Source organism: Ptychodera flava, chromosome 12 (genome assembly GCF_041260155.1).
Source record: "Ptychodera flava strain L36383 chromosome 12, AS_Pfla_20210202, whole genome shotgun sequence".
Taxonomy (NCBI): Eukaryota; Metazoa; Hemichordata; class Enteropneusta; family Ptychoderidae; genus Ptychodera; species Ptychodera flava.
Genome location: NC_091939.1, coordinates 15,203,988 through 15,222,389, shown reverse-complemented (window position 1 = coordinate 15,222,389; position 18,402 = coordinate 15,203,988). Strand labels below are relative to the sequence as shown.

At 37.0% G+C, this 18,402-nt stretch overlaps 1 protein-coding gene across 1 annotated transcript in view; it reads right to left on the bottom strand.

Moving 5' to 3' along the window:
• The window catches only part of LOC139145123 (uncharacterized), a 48,505-nt gene that overhangs the window by 22,190 nt on the left and 7,913 nt on the right, over positions 1-18,402 (bottom strand). Inside the window, exons 7-15 of the mRNA XM_070716079.1 lie at positions 10,015-10,120; positions 8,178-8,311; positions 6,621-6,822; positions 5,843-5,971; positions 3,557-3,767; positions 2,775-2,890; positions 2,048-2,179; positions 1,603-1,845; positions 843-986 (exon numbers count right to left, since the gene is read on the bottom strand). Coding sequence (XP_070572180.1) covers positions 843-986; positions 1,603-1,845; positions 2,048-2,179; positions 2,775-2,890; positions 3,557-3,767; positions 5,843-5,971; positions 6,621-6,822; positions 8,178-8,311; positions 10,015-10,120 — 1,417 coding nt within the window. The remainder of the gene's footprint in view (positions 1-842; positions 987-1,602; positions 1,846-2,047; positions 2,180-2,774; positions 2,891-3,556; positions 3,768-5,842; positions 5,972-6,620; positions 6,823-8,177; positions 8,312-10,014; positions 10,121-18,402) is intronic.

Below are 18,402 nucleotides of genomic sequence, written 5' to 3'. Positions count from 1 at the left end.
AAAATATTGGCCACGATAAGACTTTCTCGGGCGGCACACATTCTTATGACTTGTGATCAGCGTTAGAAAGGTTTTCGCTATTGCTGTAGATTGCTTGATTGGTCAATCGTTGGTTAATCGATCGATCTATTGATTGTTTTTCATCCAACCAGACAGTAACTCCAACATATGAGGTCAACGTCACTCAAATCGAAGACGAGGGAACTGTCTTCCTCAAGGGCACATCACTATGGTCGAGTCTCGAAGTCCCTATCCTCCAACAGCGAGTCCGAGCCCTACCCCCTCGGCAATTGCATTACAGCTCACTTGGAGTTAGACCATTATATTTGTCTATCAATGTTTACTTACTCCTTCTTAAGAAGAAAAGATATGTATCTAATGACGCCAATTATTCATTTCTAATACGAATCCGAATCATGTCGCTTTTTAACTGTCATATGAGGTGCTAAATAAAGTTAAAGGAACTTGAAACAGTGAGCTAATGTATAAATTTGGATATTCGTAATCACTACAAAAACTATGCCATTACCTTCGTTTAAGGAGATGAACTGAAGATACAAACAAACCACGTACAACCACTATACATTTGGCGTTTGCTCCTCAAATCAAACAAAACCAAACAAGCAGCCCAAAATGTTTTTGAGAATGCAAAATGTAATCACCAATAATTAGTTCCCTTCTGCAAAACACTGTGACGTCGCCCGAGTCCAAATTGTACTCAGTGCCCACCATTGTGGTAGCGTCACTGTTCTAAACATAAAGTGCAATGTAGTTGTCAGTTTTTGAAAGCATCTGCTGCAAATATAAACAAACTGTTCGTTTTTTAGAAAGGAAGACCTTACCATCACTATGATCAATATCCATATCAGCCGTCAATGAGTACAATTGTAGCCTGCGGTATGCGAGACAGAAAAATAATAGAAGTAGAAGAAACAGAAATGTAGCAATCATCCCAATAATGAGACCAATTGGCATCTTGCTTCGATCTGTTTGAAGAAAATATATGAAATGTAGCAGTAGGGATCATAAATGTCATTAAGAATTACACTTTCAACTGACGGTGATATGTATATACAAAAACGTAAATAAACATGGATTCCAAAGGTTACAGTGCATGCCTGCAGGCAGGCAAGCACGAACATGCAAATAAAAATAGACACTTAGTTACATGCATACATACGTACGCACCTATGTACGCAAGTACGTATAAACATACATACATACATACATACATACATACATACATACATACATACATACATACATACATACATACATTCATACATACATACATACATACATACATACATACATACATACATACATACATACATACATACATACATACATAACATACATACAAACATACATACATACATACATACATACATACATACATACATACATACATACATACATACATACATACATACATACATACATACATACATACATACATACATACATACATACATACATACATACATACTGTCATACATACTGTCATACATACATACATACATACATTCATACATCGATTAATCAGTCAGTTAGTCACTCTCAATATTAGTAAAAATAAATAAAAACGAAAGAAATACATACACAGGACATTAATTCTAAACCGGCAGTGTACAGTATTATTGGCAGAGTCTGTTGCTGTGTATTGGACGATTGTTGTCCCGACTTGGAAAACATCACCTGGCGCATGACTGCTGTATAGAGTTACGTTTTCCGAGTTGTCCTTCACTGTTGGTATCAGCCACGTCACATTAGCCTTCCTCTCGCCATCCATTATGACTTTTGTTATTTCCTTAGGACATCCCTTAAACGTTGGTAGAATTGTGTCTGCAAAACCAATGAGAATGGAAACATTTTGCGCTGGTGTTGGTAATGGTAGTATTTTTCGTCAACTCCTATTTCCCAAGGAAACAATGAAGTAACATCAAGATTTATAAATGTAAAGGGACTATTTTCAAGTGGTCGTTAGCGCTTACGTCTCAAAGTGCCAGTCAAAGGTACATTGTAAAGTATTTGTTTTAAACTGTACCTATATGACAATGTCTCCCTGTCCAGCCAGGATTGCACAAGCAACCACGGTATCGGTCACAGGAAGTCGATGAAGCTGGCTTACAGTCACATGACATATTGCAGTATCGCCCGAAAAGATTATTACGGCACTCTGTAGCATAAAAAGTAACCGTATGATTATCAGAAACATTGTCAACGCCATTGTTTGATGATTTTGTAAACCTGGTTATCATACTTTCCCTATGCTTCTCCTATTAAGAACATCCAAAATGAAACAAAAGTAGCTGTTTTTCTTGTGATTGACATTCGTGGGGAAAATACAGGTGGGAAGGAAATATGAAAGGCGATTATTGTAGCGCTTTGGAAACATCTTGTAAAAGGTATTGCATGATTTTGATGCATACATTTGCAGGAAGAAGTACTCTCGTAAGGCCCAGTACACAACATATTTTGAGCGATATCATAGTGAAGTAACAATGAAGTTCGAATGAAGTTAACATTGGCAACAAATGACAGACGTATATAGATATGAAAAAACAAAATCGCCATGTTCATTACTCGGTGTCTTCGTACACTGTTTCATGATCTCATTGACGAAACATCTACGATTTTCAAATTTGAAGCCGGCAGAATGCGTTCCGCTAGTGCATGCAACAGAAATCAGTGTCACTCTTTACAGGGAAGATTGTCAGATATGAGGACTCAAGTTATTATGGCGCACTTGAGGAATAATAAGTGATAAGTACTTGCGACGACGGTTGCAGAATCATTGCATACGTTGCCATTTTCATCCCTTGCTTCACATGTATATACTCCTGCCATCTCATCAGTAAAGCCCCATATACTTTCTAGGATTGAGACCCTGACAAAGACATGTAAATGCAGTACATTGTCAATTCAATTGGTTTTAATATAGAATTTGAAAAGCCAAAAACATTACAGCTGTCGAGATCCTTGACCTACTAAGTAAATAGCTAAATAAATGTTTCCATAAAAATAAATAACTAAGCAAAAAAAGTAGTTATTAATTTCACAAATAGTTGAGACTTGAATACCGAATTCTTGAAGAATATTACAAGTACTTGAGTTAGAAGTCATATTGCACACCATATTTTTTTCTAATTAATTTCGAGAAAAGTAGACTTTTGAGAAGTCTTACTTGTCAAGTATCATTTTTGTATCATGAAACACTCAACTAGAATGCTGCAAGGTAGCTCCTGGGTTTGAAGAACTGTTATAACCAATTTGATTCATTAATTTGGTAATAGTAATTATCAAAGGAACTACTGGCAATCATGAAAACTATTGTTTTACCTGGGTACATTACAAAGCGATAATATAACGATGCGTCAGCACAATAATCTCTGTGACATAATCGTTTAATGATCAAAAGGGGGAGATAATGCGTTATAATTGTCTGCAAGAAAAGAACGCAAGCCGTACATGACATTCCGCTGAAATGAATGAATTTGCCCATGGGTTGTTTTTGATCTTTCATGGGAAATGCGTGCCCTATAGGCATACTTACCCAACGGTCTGAGAGGTTATGCGGTATCCTTTCTCGGTTGCTTGCAAGTTACGGAAATTTAAGTATTCACCATTGAAAAACCATGAGATCCTCTCCTTCCATTCGTCATTCTCCTCAGACCATTGGATATTCTTAGTTGTACACTTTAAAAGAAGCAAATCACCATATGCGAATTCTTCTTCTTTCGAAGAAAGCACGACCATTGTTTTGGCTGAAATATAATATAATAATATGAGGTTTGTACGATAAAACCGCAAAGGATGCACGAGGACATTGGCATCGGGCGATGCGCGGCGCCAATGTCCAAATGCATCCTTTGTAGTTTTTTCGTGACAACCTTAATATTATACATTTTAAATTCGTGACCGGGCATCAAATTGTCCGAGTATTGACCGTTTTCGTGCAATGGCAACAAGTTTTCTTTCAATTTAGAGCGCAGGTGGGGACGACAAACATATTCTTGCGCTCTACCAATGGGTCGCTTGAAACCGTTCAACAGTGAACACGCACATGCAGCCTCAGGGGCTGGTGCACTTGGAAATGATAAATGTTACAGAACAGCCATTTTAGCACACGCAAAATTCTATCGCTCTCGATTGGTGGATGTATAATAACACGAGATTGTTACGATTTACCGCAAAGGAAGTAGGTTACGAGGACATTGGCGCAGCATCATCGCGGAGGGCGATGCGTGGCGTCAATACAGTGCATCCTTCACGGTATGTTTGTGATAACTCGTGGCTAGTGTATCAAATTGTCCAAGTACTGACCGTCTTCGTGCAATGAAGACAATGAGATTGTTACGATAATACCACAAAGGTTGCACGAGGACATTGGCACGGCGCATCGCTCGACGCTAAGTGGAGGGCGATGCGTGGTGGTGCCAATTTCTAAATGCATCCCTTGCGAAATTTTTGTTATAACCTGGAAATTATACAACTTACATTCCGTGACAGGGGCGTCCATTGGGCGAAGATCACCGGTTTCGTGCAATGTAAACATATTTTCTTCCGATTTATCGCTCATGTACGGAACGCTAACTTGGACGCGCTTCTGGACGGCCTGTGCACTGCAAGTACCTTTGACAGAAGCAGCGAGAGCGCAAGCCATATTCTGGCACTTGTCCAATAGGTCCCTTGAAACTGTTCTGCAGTAAAAGTGCAGGTGGAGCTTAGAATACATACCATATCAGTACATAGGGATGAAGGCGATTGAAAACGGCAAATGTTACGGGGCGGGCGTCCTGTACGGCTATTTTTTGGCTCAGGCAAAATATATGATTATACAACTACTGCAAATATAAACACAGTGCATTTTCGATCAGATTCAAACTCAAAACGTATGCACCCAGTCACCTAGCGAAGACATCACAGTCAAAACTGCTCGGCCAAATCCTCTCTTTTAGATGAGAGGTTCAATAACCGAACTAAGTTATCCCAGTTATTCTTACTGCGACCCTCCTCACGCTGTGGAGTTCATTAAGCACTCTCACTCACATACTCGCTATCGTACATCGCACACAAACCTTATCAAAACAATGTATATATCGGCAAAGTATTATTAAACCTCTACAATCGGGAATAACGGAAATGTGTATATTCTGAGCCGTATACGGAGTGCACGTTCCGGGTAACTTTATCTTGTCCCGGTGCCCCCACCCCTCGGCTGAATATGCGAATATGCGTGTTCACTGTTGAACGGTTTCAAGGGACCTATTAGACGAGTCCGAGAATATGTATCGCGCTCTGAACGTGTACTGCACATGCTATCCAGAATCGCGTCCAAGTTGCGTTGTGAACTTGTGCTATAAAATTGGAAAAAGTGTTGACATTGCACGAACATGGTCAGTATTCGTCCAATTTGATGCTCTAGTCACGAATGGTAGAGGTATAATAAGGTTATCACGAAAATACTGCGGAGGATGCATTCGTGTGATTTATACATACATAGGCCTACATATTTACATACATACACACATGTATGTATGTATGTATGTATGTATGTATGTATGTATGTATGTATGTATGTATGTAAGTATGTATGTATGTATGTATGTATGTATGTATGTATGTATGTATGTATGTAGGTAGGTAGGTATGTATGTAGGTATGTATGTAGGTATGGATGTATGTGTGTGTGTGTGTGTGTGTGTGTGTGTGTGTGTGTGTATGTATGTATGTATGTATGTATGTATGTATGTATGTATGTATGTAGGTATGTATGTAGGTATGGATGTATTTTTCTGTGTTGCTGCTTAAGGAATATATATCAGTAGATAGAGCTTACGGATGTCACAGGCAGGTCCAAACCATCCAGGTTTACACTTACAGGCACCGTTAAAAACATGACAATCTGCATCGTTTTTGCAAATGCAATGTTTGTCGCATTTCGCGCCATACGTCCCCTTTGGACAACCTATGAAATCAATGATCAATACATTGTTTTAACTGATTGTCATGTACTTTCTCAATTACGTTGGGCTATTGCACTAATCAGGGGTGTGGGATGGCAAATATGCCAAGAGAGTAATTTACATAAATTTACATATTGACATTGTGGAAAATTCTGGAGGCGGCATCTCTGCCCTACTCAGACGACGGCCCTACTAATAATACCATTCCGTTTCTCATTAGGTCTCTCTGAAGTTGAAACTGAGAGCCTACATACATTTTATAACATTTATGTCGGACCCCCACCCCACCATAATGGTATCCGTCGTTTATTGTAAACACGTTCTTCGAGAGCATGGGAACAATTGACAATATGACAATCTATATTGCAATACCTCATTGTATTCAATACTGTATAAAGCGAATATCACATAACACGATTGGAACTAATTTGGGATAATTGGACTTTCGTATTTTTCAAATTTCTCAAAAATGGTAGGTGCCATATCGCTGAATGTTGCGATTTTACAAATTACTCATAGAACAAGTGTGTAACGTAAAAAGAAAAGCATATGAGCTTACATTTGCAGATTTTAAAGACATTAGTTCACCATCCAATTATCCCAAATTAGTTCCAATCGTGTTCACATTCAACAATTTTAGATGCACCTTACCTATGATGTCCACCAAGAAGTCGAAATAATACTCTAGTTTATGGTCAACAAGTAATGCAATGTGGAAATTTAAACTTGAAGGTGATCTTGTGTCGATGTTTGTGATCACTGTTTTTATCAATGCCATCGGACTTTTATGACCGGAGAAGATGACGTCACTGAACCATTCCTCTTCAAACAAAGAATTTTCCGGGAAATCTTCCTGTTGAATTCATTCAATGCCACAATATAAATATACAGAAAAATATATGATCATTCAATTGAAGTTTAAAGATGTAAAATAAAAGTTACAGGGGAAAGAATAAATGTGAAGTTTTTTAGTTCTTCCTGCCTGTTATTTTGGAATTACGAGCATGAAGTACACTTCTAAATGGCGGACTGGCAAAGTGGATGCTTAGAATTGACCTGCAGTGAATTTAAGCCTAGGTTAGGTATCTATCAGTCAGAAATATTTACCAGAGTAAATATTTACCGGAGTAAATATTTGAACTTTTAAATGTATTTCCGACCAATGGATGTATCATTTTGTTGGTTTGGGCCTTCTCATCGAATTTTGGTGTCTGACCATCGTTTCTTGAAAGCTACTACCGGATTTCAGCCTTTGGCTTCACACCCTCGGCCTGCGATCGACTACCCAAGCACCTGTGGTTATACACCTGGCAGGTACAACAGATGAAATTGGAGACTTTTGATGTATGTCAGATTATGTGTCGTGTCTTACATAGACGCAATGAATGATTTGTAAATATTGCAATGACCTGTAATGTGACACCATTGTATGCATCATCTGTTGCCATTTCGGGTGTGGTGCATACGAGAGATATTGCCAGGGAAAAGAACAACTGAAATGTAAGGTAAGTATATTTCAGCTGAATGTCACGACCTGCAATTTTTTCACGTTACGAACCCTATCGGATCGTGAAGTTTATTTTACAGACACATCGTCACATTAATAGAAATGTTCCTCAGATAAAGAAATTTAATGATTGTCAGTTGTTCATAGACAATAAATAAATATAGCTATTTATGAACTAAAATTGATTGTATTAAATCTCTTTTCCAATATTTAACTTATACCGTACTCTTTCTTCAATCACTCGAAAAGAAAGTATTTGATCACACATGAATCGGGTTTGATTCTCAGATGATACTTAACAAGTACGAGCCTGTAGCAAAAGAGTGTAATACTATTTCTAAATGTAATCAGAAAAAAAACACGATTGGAACTAATTTGGGATAATTGGATGGTGAACTAATGTCTTTAGAATCTGCAAATGTAAGCTCATATGCTTTTCTTTTTACGTTTACACACTACACTTGTTTTTATGAGTAATTTGTAATGTCGCAACATTCAGCAATAGAGCACTTACCGTTTTGAGAAATTTGAAAAATACGAAGATCCAATTATCCCAAATTAGCTCCAATCGTGTTAAAAGTACTTTTTGCAGAGCCTTACAACTGCAAGCTCACGTCTAAAATTGTATTGGTATATCATTCATGTTATAAAATGTATGCTCAGATCGGTTTTGTAATTCTATCTTTAACGACTACAATTACCCTTTTTAAATAGATGCTGTAATTCGCTTCCATGGAACTTGCTGTGTCCACCATGATGTTGAAATTAGATCTCCTCAGATCAAGATGCACAGTCGGATAGAGCATTCGCATAGGTGAAAATATTGTCGCCATACCTGAAGAAATTGAATAAATTAGTAATGTGTGATTGTAGAAAAGGGCTGGTACTAAAAGAGTCCCGACATTTGAAAGTGAAAGTGTATCTTACTGGAATAGGATCTGTGATTTTGAAATATTCGACTTACGATTGGACCTACGCAAATATTATATATATATATATATATATATATATATATATATATATATATATATATATATATATATATTATATATATATATATTATATATATATATATATCTTTATATATATATATATATATATATATATATATATATATATATATATATATATATATATATATATATATCTATATATATATATATATATATACGAAAATGGATTGCTTGTCAATGCAGGCAAAGTATAGTGCTCAATGCATTTCTGCAGGGCGGTAATACTGAGAATCTAGGAACTTGCATAAAGACAGGGAACAAGAGAAGTTGTGCAATTGCCGAAAAAAAGACGATTGTCCACTTTCAGGAAACTGCCTCACCTCTTAATTAATATACAAAGCCACTGTCACCACAAACAACGATCAGAAACACTACATTGGACTCACGGACTCAACCTTCAAACAAAGATACACGTATCACAAGTACACATTCAAAACACCCAAGCACAGAGATAGCACAGAACTATCAAAATTCATATGGAAACTCAAAGACAACAGCAGAAACTACGATATCAAATGGTCAATCATCGACAGAGCTCCCCCTATTCAAATAAAACCAAACGCTGCAACCTTTGCATAACAGAAAAAACTCCATATAATTTATTCAGACAGCAAATCAACCTTAACAAACGAACAGAATTCCTCTCAAAATGCAGACAACCGCAGCAAATTCCTCCTCATCAATAACTGACTTGCCATTGGCCGCAACCGCTTTTTGAATATGCACAGTCACCTGCAACACAATATAAACAGCCCCATTCCCGCCAAATACTCACTCCTGATGATTGCTTAGCGCATGAAACAGCCTGTAGAGTGACAACTACAAGTTCCTAGATTCTCAATATATAATATATATATATATATATATATATATATTATATAATATATATATATATATAACTTCAAAGTTTATAATACTCCAACAACATTTAATAACTCAGAAGTTTTGTTTTGCTAAATTCGGTCTTATTACTGTTTCGTGACAGGCGAGTGCTGAAAGCAGGCTATGGGAACGATTGCAAGAATACGACATTATCCATGATCTACTTTCGTAGCATCACGAAAAGCAGAGAAATGAAGCAATCAATATTATGAACAACTTTATACACGCCAGCAGCGACTGATTAGGATGAATTTTTATGATGAACTTGGTAGCTACTCGGTGGATACAGTAAGCTTTCCGTAATTAATGCCAGTCAGAAAGGGAATCACAAGGATTAGAGTCAGGGGTAGATTTAATAGCTAAATACCCTGACCGGGAACCCTTTGGTTTGTTTCGGAAATTTCATATCATACAATCCTCACATGACTTTAAAACGCCGTCACATTGACAGTCGACAGAACAGTTCATATTAAGTGTAGAAACATTTATTATGTTCAAAAAGCACGTAATGTTTAAAGGAGATTCAGTCAGACGTTTTTACCCTTCACGCTTATCAAATATGCAGAGTTCATACCATACAATCAACAATCAAAATTTAAACAAACTAGATTGTTATTGATACCATTTTCTCCTCATTGCTTACATTTATCGTTGTTCATGTCTCCTTTAAAACGTTTACCAAGATGTACTTCTGAGATATCCTCTATTGTCAGTTTTCCAGACCCAAGGTAGATCACAAGTGGTATGTTCTAGGTAACAACAACAACAACAACAACAACAACAACAACAACAACAACAACAATAATAATAATAATAATAATAATATAATAATAATAATAATAATAACAAGGCAGTATTGCTGAAGGCAATGAGTACTTGGGCCTTGATAGGGTAATTTGAGGACAATATACTACTATTCAAATATGGTCTTGAATTTCCTCCTGTCAATGAGGCATTTGATTAACTGGTTATTAAACGAAGCAATGGCATGACAACGGCAAAATATGTCTGGCAACTTTTGTGGAGTTTGAGGCAGGGGTTCTTTATTTATAGCGGGAATTGCTTAAACTCCTTAAATATTCAAATTACAGCAAATTTCTTTTGTTCTCGATGGTAGATGTCTAATATTTAGATGGGCATATTTAGATTTCTACCCTATAGTTATCCCTATATACCAAAAATCGGACATCCAGCTCTATTGGCTTGCTCAGAATTAGATATGCGCATAATTAATGAGGTACAATATGTGGTGTCATAAGGTGTCCCATCATACCATTATGAAGGGTGTAGCACTTGTGGTTACTGAGTTGTGGACAAATATATATATTTGAGGTCAAAGGTCATCGAGGTCACGTGACATTTTGTCAAAATAATTGTATTGCTAAATTATTCCTATATACCAAAAATCAGACCTCTAGCTCTATTGGCGCGCTCAAAATTATATATGCGCATAATTAATGAGGTACAATATGTGGTGTCATAATGTTTAATGTTTAATGTTTAATATATTTCTATAGCGCTTTTTCTACAATAAAATATTCAAAAGCGCTTTACATCAAGTAAAACAATAAAAAGTATTGCATTCAATAAAAATACAAAACAAGATTTAAACAAAAATCTCATAAAATGTCCAATAATATTAAAAATTAATCAGTGCAGTTGATAAAATTGTTTAAAAAGAAAAGTTTTTAACTTTGATTTAAAAGGTTGAATTTCTGTTATGCACTTTAATTCAAGTGGGAGTGAGTTCCATAACCTTGGACCACAGACTGCAAATGCACGATCATTATACTTGTTGAAAGATCTTGGTACTACAAGATTCATACCGAAATTTATCCGCAGATTATACCTATTAACGCTGACTTTTTCTACCAAGTCACAAATATACTGTGGTGCCATACCATTTAGAGCCTTAAAGACCTGCAAGATAATTTTGAAATTAACCCTGGCCTTTACTGGAAGCCAGTGTAGTTGGATCAGTGAGTCAGTCACACCATCATACTTTCTCAGATGCATTACCACTCTTGCTGCATCATTTTGGACACGCTGTAATTTATTAAAATGCTGATTTGGCATGCCATATAAGATTGAATTGGCGTAGTCGAGGTGGGAGCTAATGAGAGCGTGAACAAGAATTTCAGTAGTGTCTTGATTCAAATAATGACGAATACGTCGGAGGTTGTATAAGCTGTGACTGGCTTTTACAAATCTGGTTGACATGGTGCTCCATCGACAAGGTCGAATCAAGATATCCTCCTAAATTACGAACCTTGTTAACAATTTTGATTCTGTCATTACCAATTTGAACATAGTCACAAGTTAATTTGGCGAGCTGTTGTTTGGTACCAAAAATCACAACTTCTGTTTTGTTGTCATTAAGTTTCAACCTATGTTCCAACATCCAATTTTGAATATCACAAACACAGTTTTGTACACATTCAAGTGCTGTGGTCTCATCATCAGCTCTCGGTGCAAACACTTTCAGGAGCTGTGTATTGTCTGCATAACCATGACTGTATAATAAATGTTTGTTAATGACGTGGAACAATGTACTTGGGTCAATGTAAGGTGTCTTAATCATACCAAATATGAAGGATGTAGCACTTGTGGTTACTGAGTTGTGGACAAATATATATATTTGAGGTCAAAGGTCATTGGGGTCACGTCACATTTTGTCATAATAATTGTATTGCTAAGTTATTCCTATATACCAAAAATCAGACCTCTAGCTCTATTGGCTCGCTCAAAATAAGATATGTACATAATTAATGAGGTACAATATATGGTGTCATAAGGTTGTCCTTTCATACCAAATATGAAGGGTAGCACTTGTGGTTACTGAGTTGTGGACAAATATGTATATTTGAGGTCAAAGGTCATCGAGGTCACGTGAAGTTTTGTCAAACAAATTATATTGTTAACTTATCCCTATATACCAGAAATCAGACCTCTTGCTCTATTGGCTCGCTCATAATTAGATATGCACATAATTAATGGGTACAATATGTGGCATCATAAGGTGTCCCATCATACCAAATATGAAAGGTTTAGCACTTGTGGTTACTGAGTTATGGACAATAATGTATATTTGAGGTCAAAGGTCACCAAGGTCACATGATATTTTGTCAAAATGTCTGAGATATCTGCGTGAACCGATGGACTCACTGATGGACTCACGGACGGATATGAGCCAATCTATAAGCCCCCTTGACTTTATCCGTGGGGACAAAAAAACTGTCACTGCATCCTTTAGGCAATATGAATACGATGAGAAACTAAATTTTTATTTTTCTTGGCATCATACATGCGAGTCTATGGAGAACTGCCTTATACATGGGAGTCTATGGAGGTGTAAACTAAAAAGTCCTCTAACACGGCCAAATTTGATAGCATTGTGAAACAAATCGACGTGCATCTGTATGGGGTTGGGTACTAGGCGTGAACGGACGGACGGACGGACGCACGGACATGACCAAACCTATAAGTCCCCTCGGACTTCGTCCGTGGTGATTAAAAAACAACGCAACAGTTATTACAGCTACACCGCGGTAGGTTCATATCCAGAGCCCCGTACGGTCTGCCGCCGTCGCTTGAAAACAATCTCATGCACCCGGCCATATGGGCAGCTGGCCGGATGCATGACTTCCCGGAGAAGGCGAGCTGTCACGTTCAAGCTCAGGATTATTTGTAGATCAAATTTCAGTAAATTTACCTTACCTAGATGAAATTTTGTCTATAGGCTGAAATTTCGCCGAAGTTTGACAAAATTACATCGATTTTTCAGGTTCATATGCGACATTTTTGAGTTTTGAGTGCAGACAGAAATAAGTTTTGAGGCAACATGGCTGCGACCCCATGTTGACCCTAGCCCTGCGTACGATGCTATGTGCTATAGCTAACACACAGCATCGTACGCAGGGCCAGCGAGAGAGTTGCCGACATCGACGGTTATTTACGAGAAATGAATAAAAGGCTGTCATTTTTGGAAGCGATCGAGTAGCTGAGGTAGGCTGGGATACGACTTGGGCCCAAGAACGCTGAATTTCGGCAGTAATTTGGCTTTTTACGTCAAGTCCCAAAATGGATTTGAAGTCACCGACCCAACATACGGGTCTTTGCAGGGCTGTGGTGAGCGGGGCGGTAGCTGTAGCGGAACACACAGCATCGTACGCAGGGCTAGTTGACCCCCAAGTGAAAATGTGTTCGCGATCAAATCTTCCTATATTTTTTTCAGAATTTTCAACAAAATCATTGCTTCTTACATCTTTTGTAAAATATAAAATTCTAAAATAAAACTGCGATGTGCCATGTCTCCAGATTTCTAAAATATCGTTCGTTGACCGTTCGACGCAAACTTGTGACGCAGTTGAAATTCAATACTGACCGCCAAATAATCTTAATGAGACGAGATCAGTCTAGACATCCTCCAAATTATCCAACCATTCGCATTGGAGTTCAGCTCGCTTAGAGTATCATAACATTTTTCGGCCTTCTTTAGATCGACCCTAATATCTCCCATTTAGGAAATAAATACACAAGCTACCTCGACAAAACTTCGTGCACCATCCAAGACCAAACGCACTACAAATCTGTCTTGACGTCATCATCTCCTTACATGGTAATCGGCATACCGTATTTTTTAGCAAAGGGGACACAGAATACGTCGGAGTATTCAGTTTCAAAACGTATTACATTGTGTGATGTTGTCAAAAAAAAAGTCATGTTACTGCAGTGGTATAAATTACAAAACACAAAAGTTCAAATCACTTTATTTTGGACTGGCTTTACCCAACATTTCATATTGTTTCTTATGCCAGATTTGACCACGTGCTTACTGGCGACCCCTTTCATGCAAATTTTGTGTCAAATGATGTGTTCCCCTGGAAAAACAAACGTACGATTTCTAAATGAAGGAGGCGAAATTTGCCCTCAAGACTCGAAACCACTCCTTTATGGGGTGTACCTATCTATTTTAACGAGCTTCTCGAATCTGCAGCTCTATTTCGAAATGATGGTCTGGTTTTCTCAGCTCAAGGATAAGTGTTCTCCATCGCTGTGGGCATTACTATTCTCAACCGGGGGTACAGTTTCCAGTCGTAATGTTTTTCATTGTGTCCGGGATATAAAACCTTTCCTTTTCAAACTTTCTCTTTGATTAACACTAATCCACATCTTGTCAGTGATTAAACATGTTTCAAGTTTAAATGTTAAATTCTGGTCTCGAGCCCTCCTGTTCGACCAAACCGAAATTACCCCTCCCACTTTGGCTCGTCCAGTGGGTGTAGCAAGGGTCGTGCCATCGCCTAGTAAACGGAGGGTGCATTAATTGTTGCATTTCGATGCACATTTTGATTATATTCAGAAGATTTTGTGGCCAGAACTCAGATAGAGAAGCATTTATATTCACATCTCACTTATTCAAGACTGGCTGAGAGCAGCACTTCCATTCAGTTAACATCATTACGCCATTTATTATGCCAAGAAAGATGAAGCCAATACATTTTGCCCTCCCTGGTCTCAGCCAGAAATGGTTATACCTTACAGTTTTTTCCCACGGAATGAAAACAAATGTACTTGGGCTGAGGCCCAAGTACAATAATAGCAATATAAATTAAAATCGAGAATAATATAATTATCATGACCCCAATAATAAATTAGCATAAACAATTAAGCATAAAAATGTTTTCAGTCGAAACGCACAAAGAGGATGTTTGTTTTGATACTCATGTTTCCATGCCAACTTTTTCGTCAATGAAAGTATTAATTGTTGCCAACTGCCATTGAAAATGGCTGCAACAAAAAATTCACAATATGGTTTTCATGAGGCGCAATAAGACATTGATCTTAATGTTTATGCAAGTGGCTAGAAATATCAGTTGTTCAAAAAATACAACAAAACGGATTTATTGCTCAAAATACATCTCAATAAGAAAATGTAGGCTATAGAAAATCAAATGAAATGCCTTCCAGTGTGTCACCTGTTTCCATGACAACCAGTTTGAAACGTAAAGTGTCAATTTCTACCGAATCCACTTCGAAATTACTTGGATTGCCCCAAAAACTTCACATTATTGATTTTTAGGGTTGCAACAAACAAAATTGATCTCTGTCTTTATGCAACATATTTCCACGGCATCAAAGTTATGGTCAAAAATACTATTTTTTTATTCGAAAAACCCCTCTGAAAAATCTTTGACTACTGCAACGTACGTTGATCAATAAGAGTATACCTTAGGTTGAAATACAGAATACAATGTATACTATTATACCTCTTTAATGCATCGAAACCATTTTGGAGTTGAGAGTACGAATTTTTGTCAGATCTGATTGAAAATTGCTTTGGTTGCATAATATGGGATTTTTTTATCTCTATTTTACGCCAGCTATTTTCCACGGCAACCATGTGGGCCTGAAAATCTGTTCTTTTAAATCCCGCTTATGAAAATCATTACAAGGGGCAACGTAAATTTGGTCAAATCAACAAAATAGGCGTCATTTCCTTGCCACCTGTATTGACACTCACCATTATTGAGTAAGGTATTTCAAAAAATTATTTGTTTGCCGTCCTTGGAATTTTGAAAAACCTACCAGCCAGCCAGGTAAAAACAAACACAGACTATAAACACAAGTGTATTAACATAGGTTCAACTTTTTTTTTTTTTTGGAAAAATAATATTTTCATTAGTAATAGTGTTGACATTTTTTTGTTTACTTAATTTTCTCTTAAAACCTAACAGCACGCGGACTGCAAACAAAGAATTTTATTAATTGGATATACTGTTGATAATGCATCAGCATTCATTTTATTCATTGTATGCTACAAAGGATTTTTCATGAACATGTTTTGCTGTCTGTGTCAGAAAGTGCATATGGTTTCTTTAACAGTATAGGGGTATCATAAATCTCTACACTTTTCTTACAGTGACTTGTTTTGAATAGCTGCATTTAATCTATTAGTAATCACCAAATACAAGATAACAGCAATTATGCTACACAGTGATGATGTATTATACCGTTGACTTCAATCGTCTTACGAGCAGGATACTAAGAGATCGACCAGAGTAGTGGCTTGTTGATGACGATTATGAATCTTTATTTCTTCGATAAAATACTTACAGAAGAGCCGCTGACGATAATAGGCTGCTCTACCTACTTAACACCTAACTATATAATGCCTGAACTTAATTATAGATGGAAATTCAATTCATTACAATAATTCAAGGTAAAACTTAATTAAACAAATAATTCTACAACCATTTGCAGTAATAGAGCGCGAAGCCACTGCAGTGAACTGCAATAAAACTGCTTACACTAATTAGTTTCAGCTGTAGCCGTGGCCACTTTGGTGTTGAACAAGGCTACTTGATAAAGACCAAAATGTCTGCTTGTACAAAGGCAAAACTAGCTCTGTCTGAGGCTCGAGTTGTAAATGAGAGTTTACGATTGGCACCCTGTGTTCAAGATTAAGATACAATGTAACATTACCATGCACTGGTCCATGTACAAATCTTTTTTATTTCAACTTCCCCAGACAAACTGTCTGCATAGGACATACAATGTTGTCGACTTTGCCAGCTGGCTACAGCTGAAACTAATTAGTGTGAGCAGTTTTATTGCAGTTCACTGCAGTGGCTTCGCGCTCTATTACTGAAAAGGGTAGTAAAAATGATCAACGGGAAAGGAATTACAAATATTAAGCAATCAAATATAAAGCAATAAAATGTTTCATAAGTCACTCTTCCGGAGAAACTACACTGGCGAAAACAATAGATATTACCAGAAAGGTCGACCCTTAGCCTTCCGACCCACTTATGCAAACATCCGCTCATACCGACATCACTCTGAGCCGACATCCGCTCAACAACTTTGTGGTAGATCCGACAGTTAGGAGTATGCGTAAATTAGATGGCACTTATGTGCTAAGTTTTTTATTTTATTTATTTTTTTTTTTTTAATTTATTGGCTTTCAGAAAAAGAAAACAAGACAAAAATTACAGAAAAGAACAAACCAACAAAAAAAACCCCAAAAAGCAGGACAGTACTTTGGTTTAAAATCTCAAAATATTCTATTTGCAAAATAGACTTAATTTTGACCATTTTGAATCCGTGTCATCCTTATCAAAAAAACTTAATTTATATTTATGTTCTTCTACTGTTATTCTTTATTGTACCCATATTGTAAATTGTCGAATCTTCTTTGAACCAAACCAAATCGCTTTGGTTTTTTCAAAGTTTGGACAGAGACCAGAGATTAAAGAAAACTTTTCCAATATGTTAAGGGCCTCCTGCAATGACCTTTGTGAACCATCTAAGAGTAAAAAACGAATCATCAGCATACTGACCTAGCAGGAATTCTTTCTGACTTATGTAAAATCATTTAACGTGGGGAGACCTTCTTATCGAGGCTGCCAAAAGCTCGACTGCTGTAATGAACAAGTAAGGCGACGGCGACAATGGGTCACCCTGTCGAACTCCTCTATGAAGATCGAAAAATTGTAAAAAGTGGCCATTATTTATTACACAACTGTTTATATTTCTATAACATATACAGAAGCTTTCACCAAACTTGAAGTATTTTAGTACTTTTAACATATAGTCCGATTCTATTGAGTCGAAAGCTTTTTCGAAGTCGATCAACAACATTAAACCTGGCAACTTCTTTTCTTTGGCCCTGGATAAGACATCGTAGACGAGTCTGGTATTTTCACCAATAAATCGCCCTTTCAACAACCCCTTTTGATTTTCATGGATAATATCGGGTAACACACTTTTCATTCTATTGGCTAACACTGTTGATGCAATCTTATAATCTGTGTTCAATAGAGTTATTGGTCGCCAGTTCTTTAAAAGTTGCCTGTCTTTATTTTTTTTGCAAACATGCAATTATACCTTGTTTTTGTGTTATTGAGAATTCACCTGAAAGGAGAATTTGATTCAATGACCTCATGACGAATTTTCCAATTGTCATCCAGAACATCTTATAAAACTGGTGGAAAGCCGTCTGAACCTGGACTTTTATTATTTGACATAC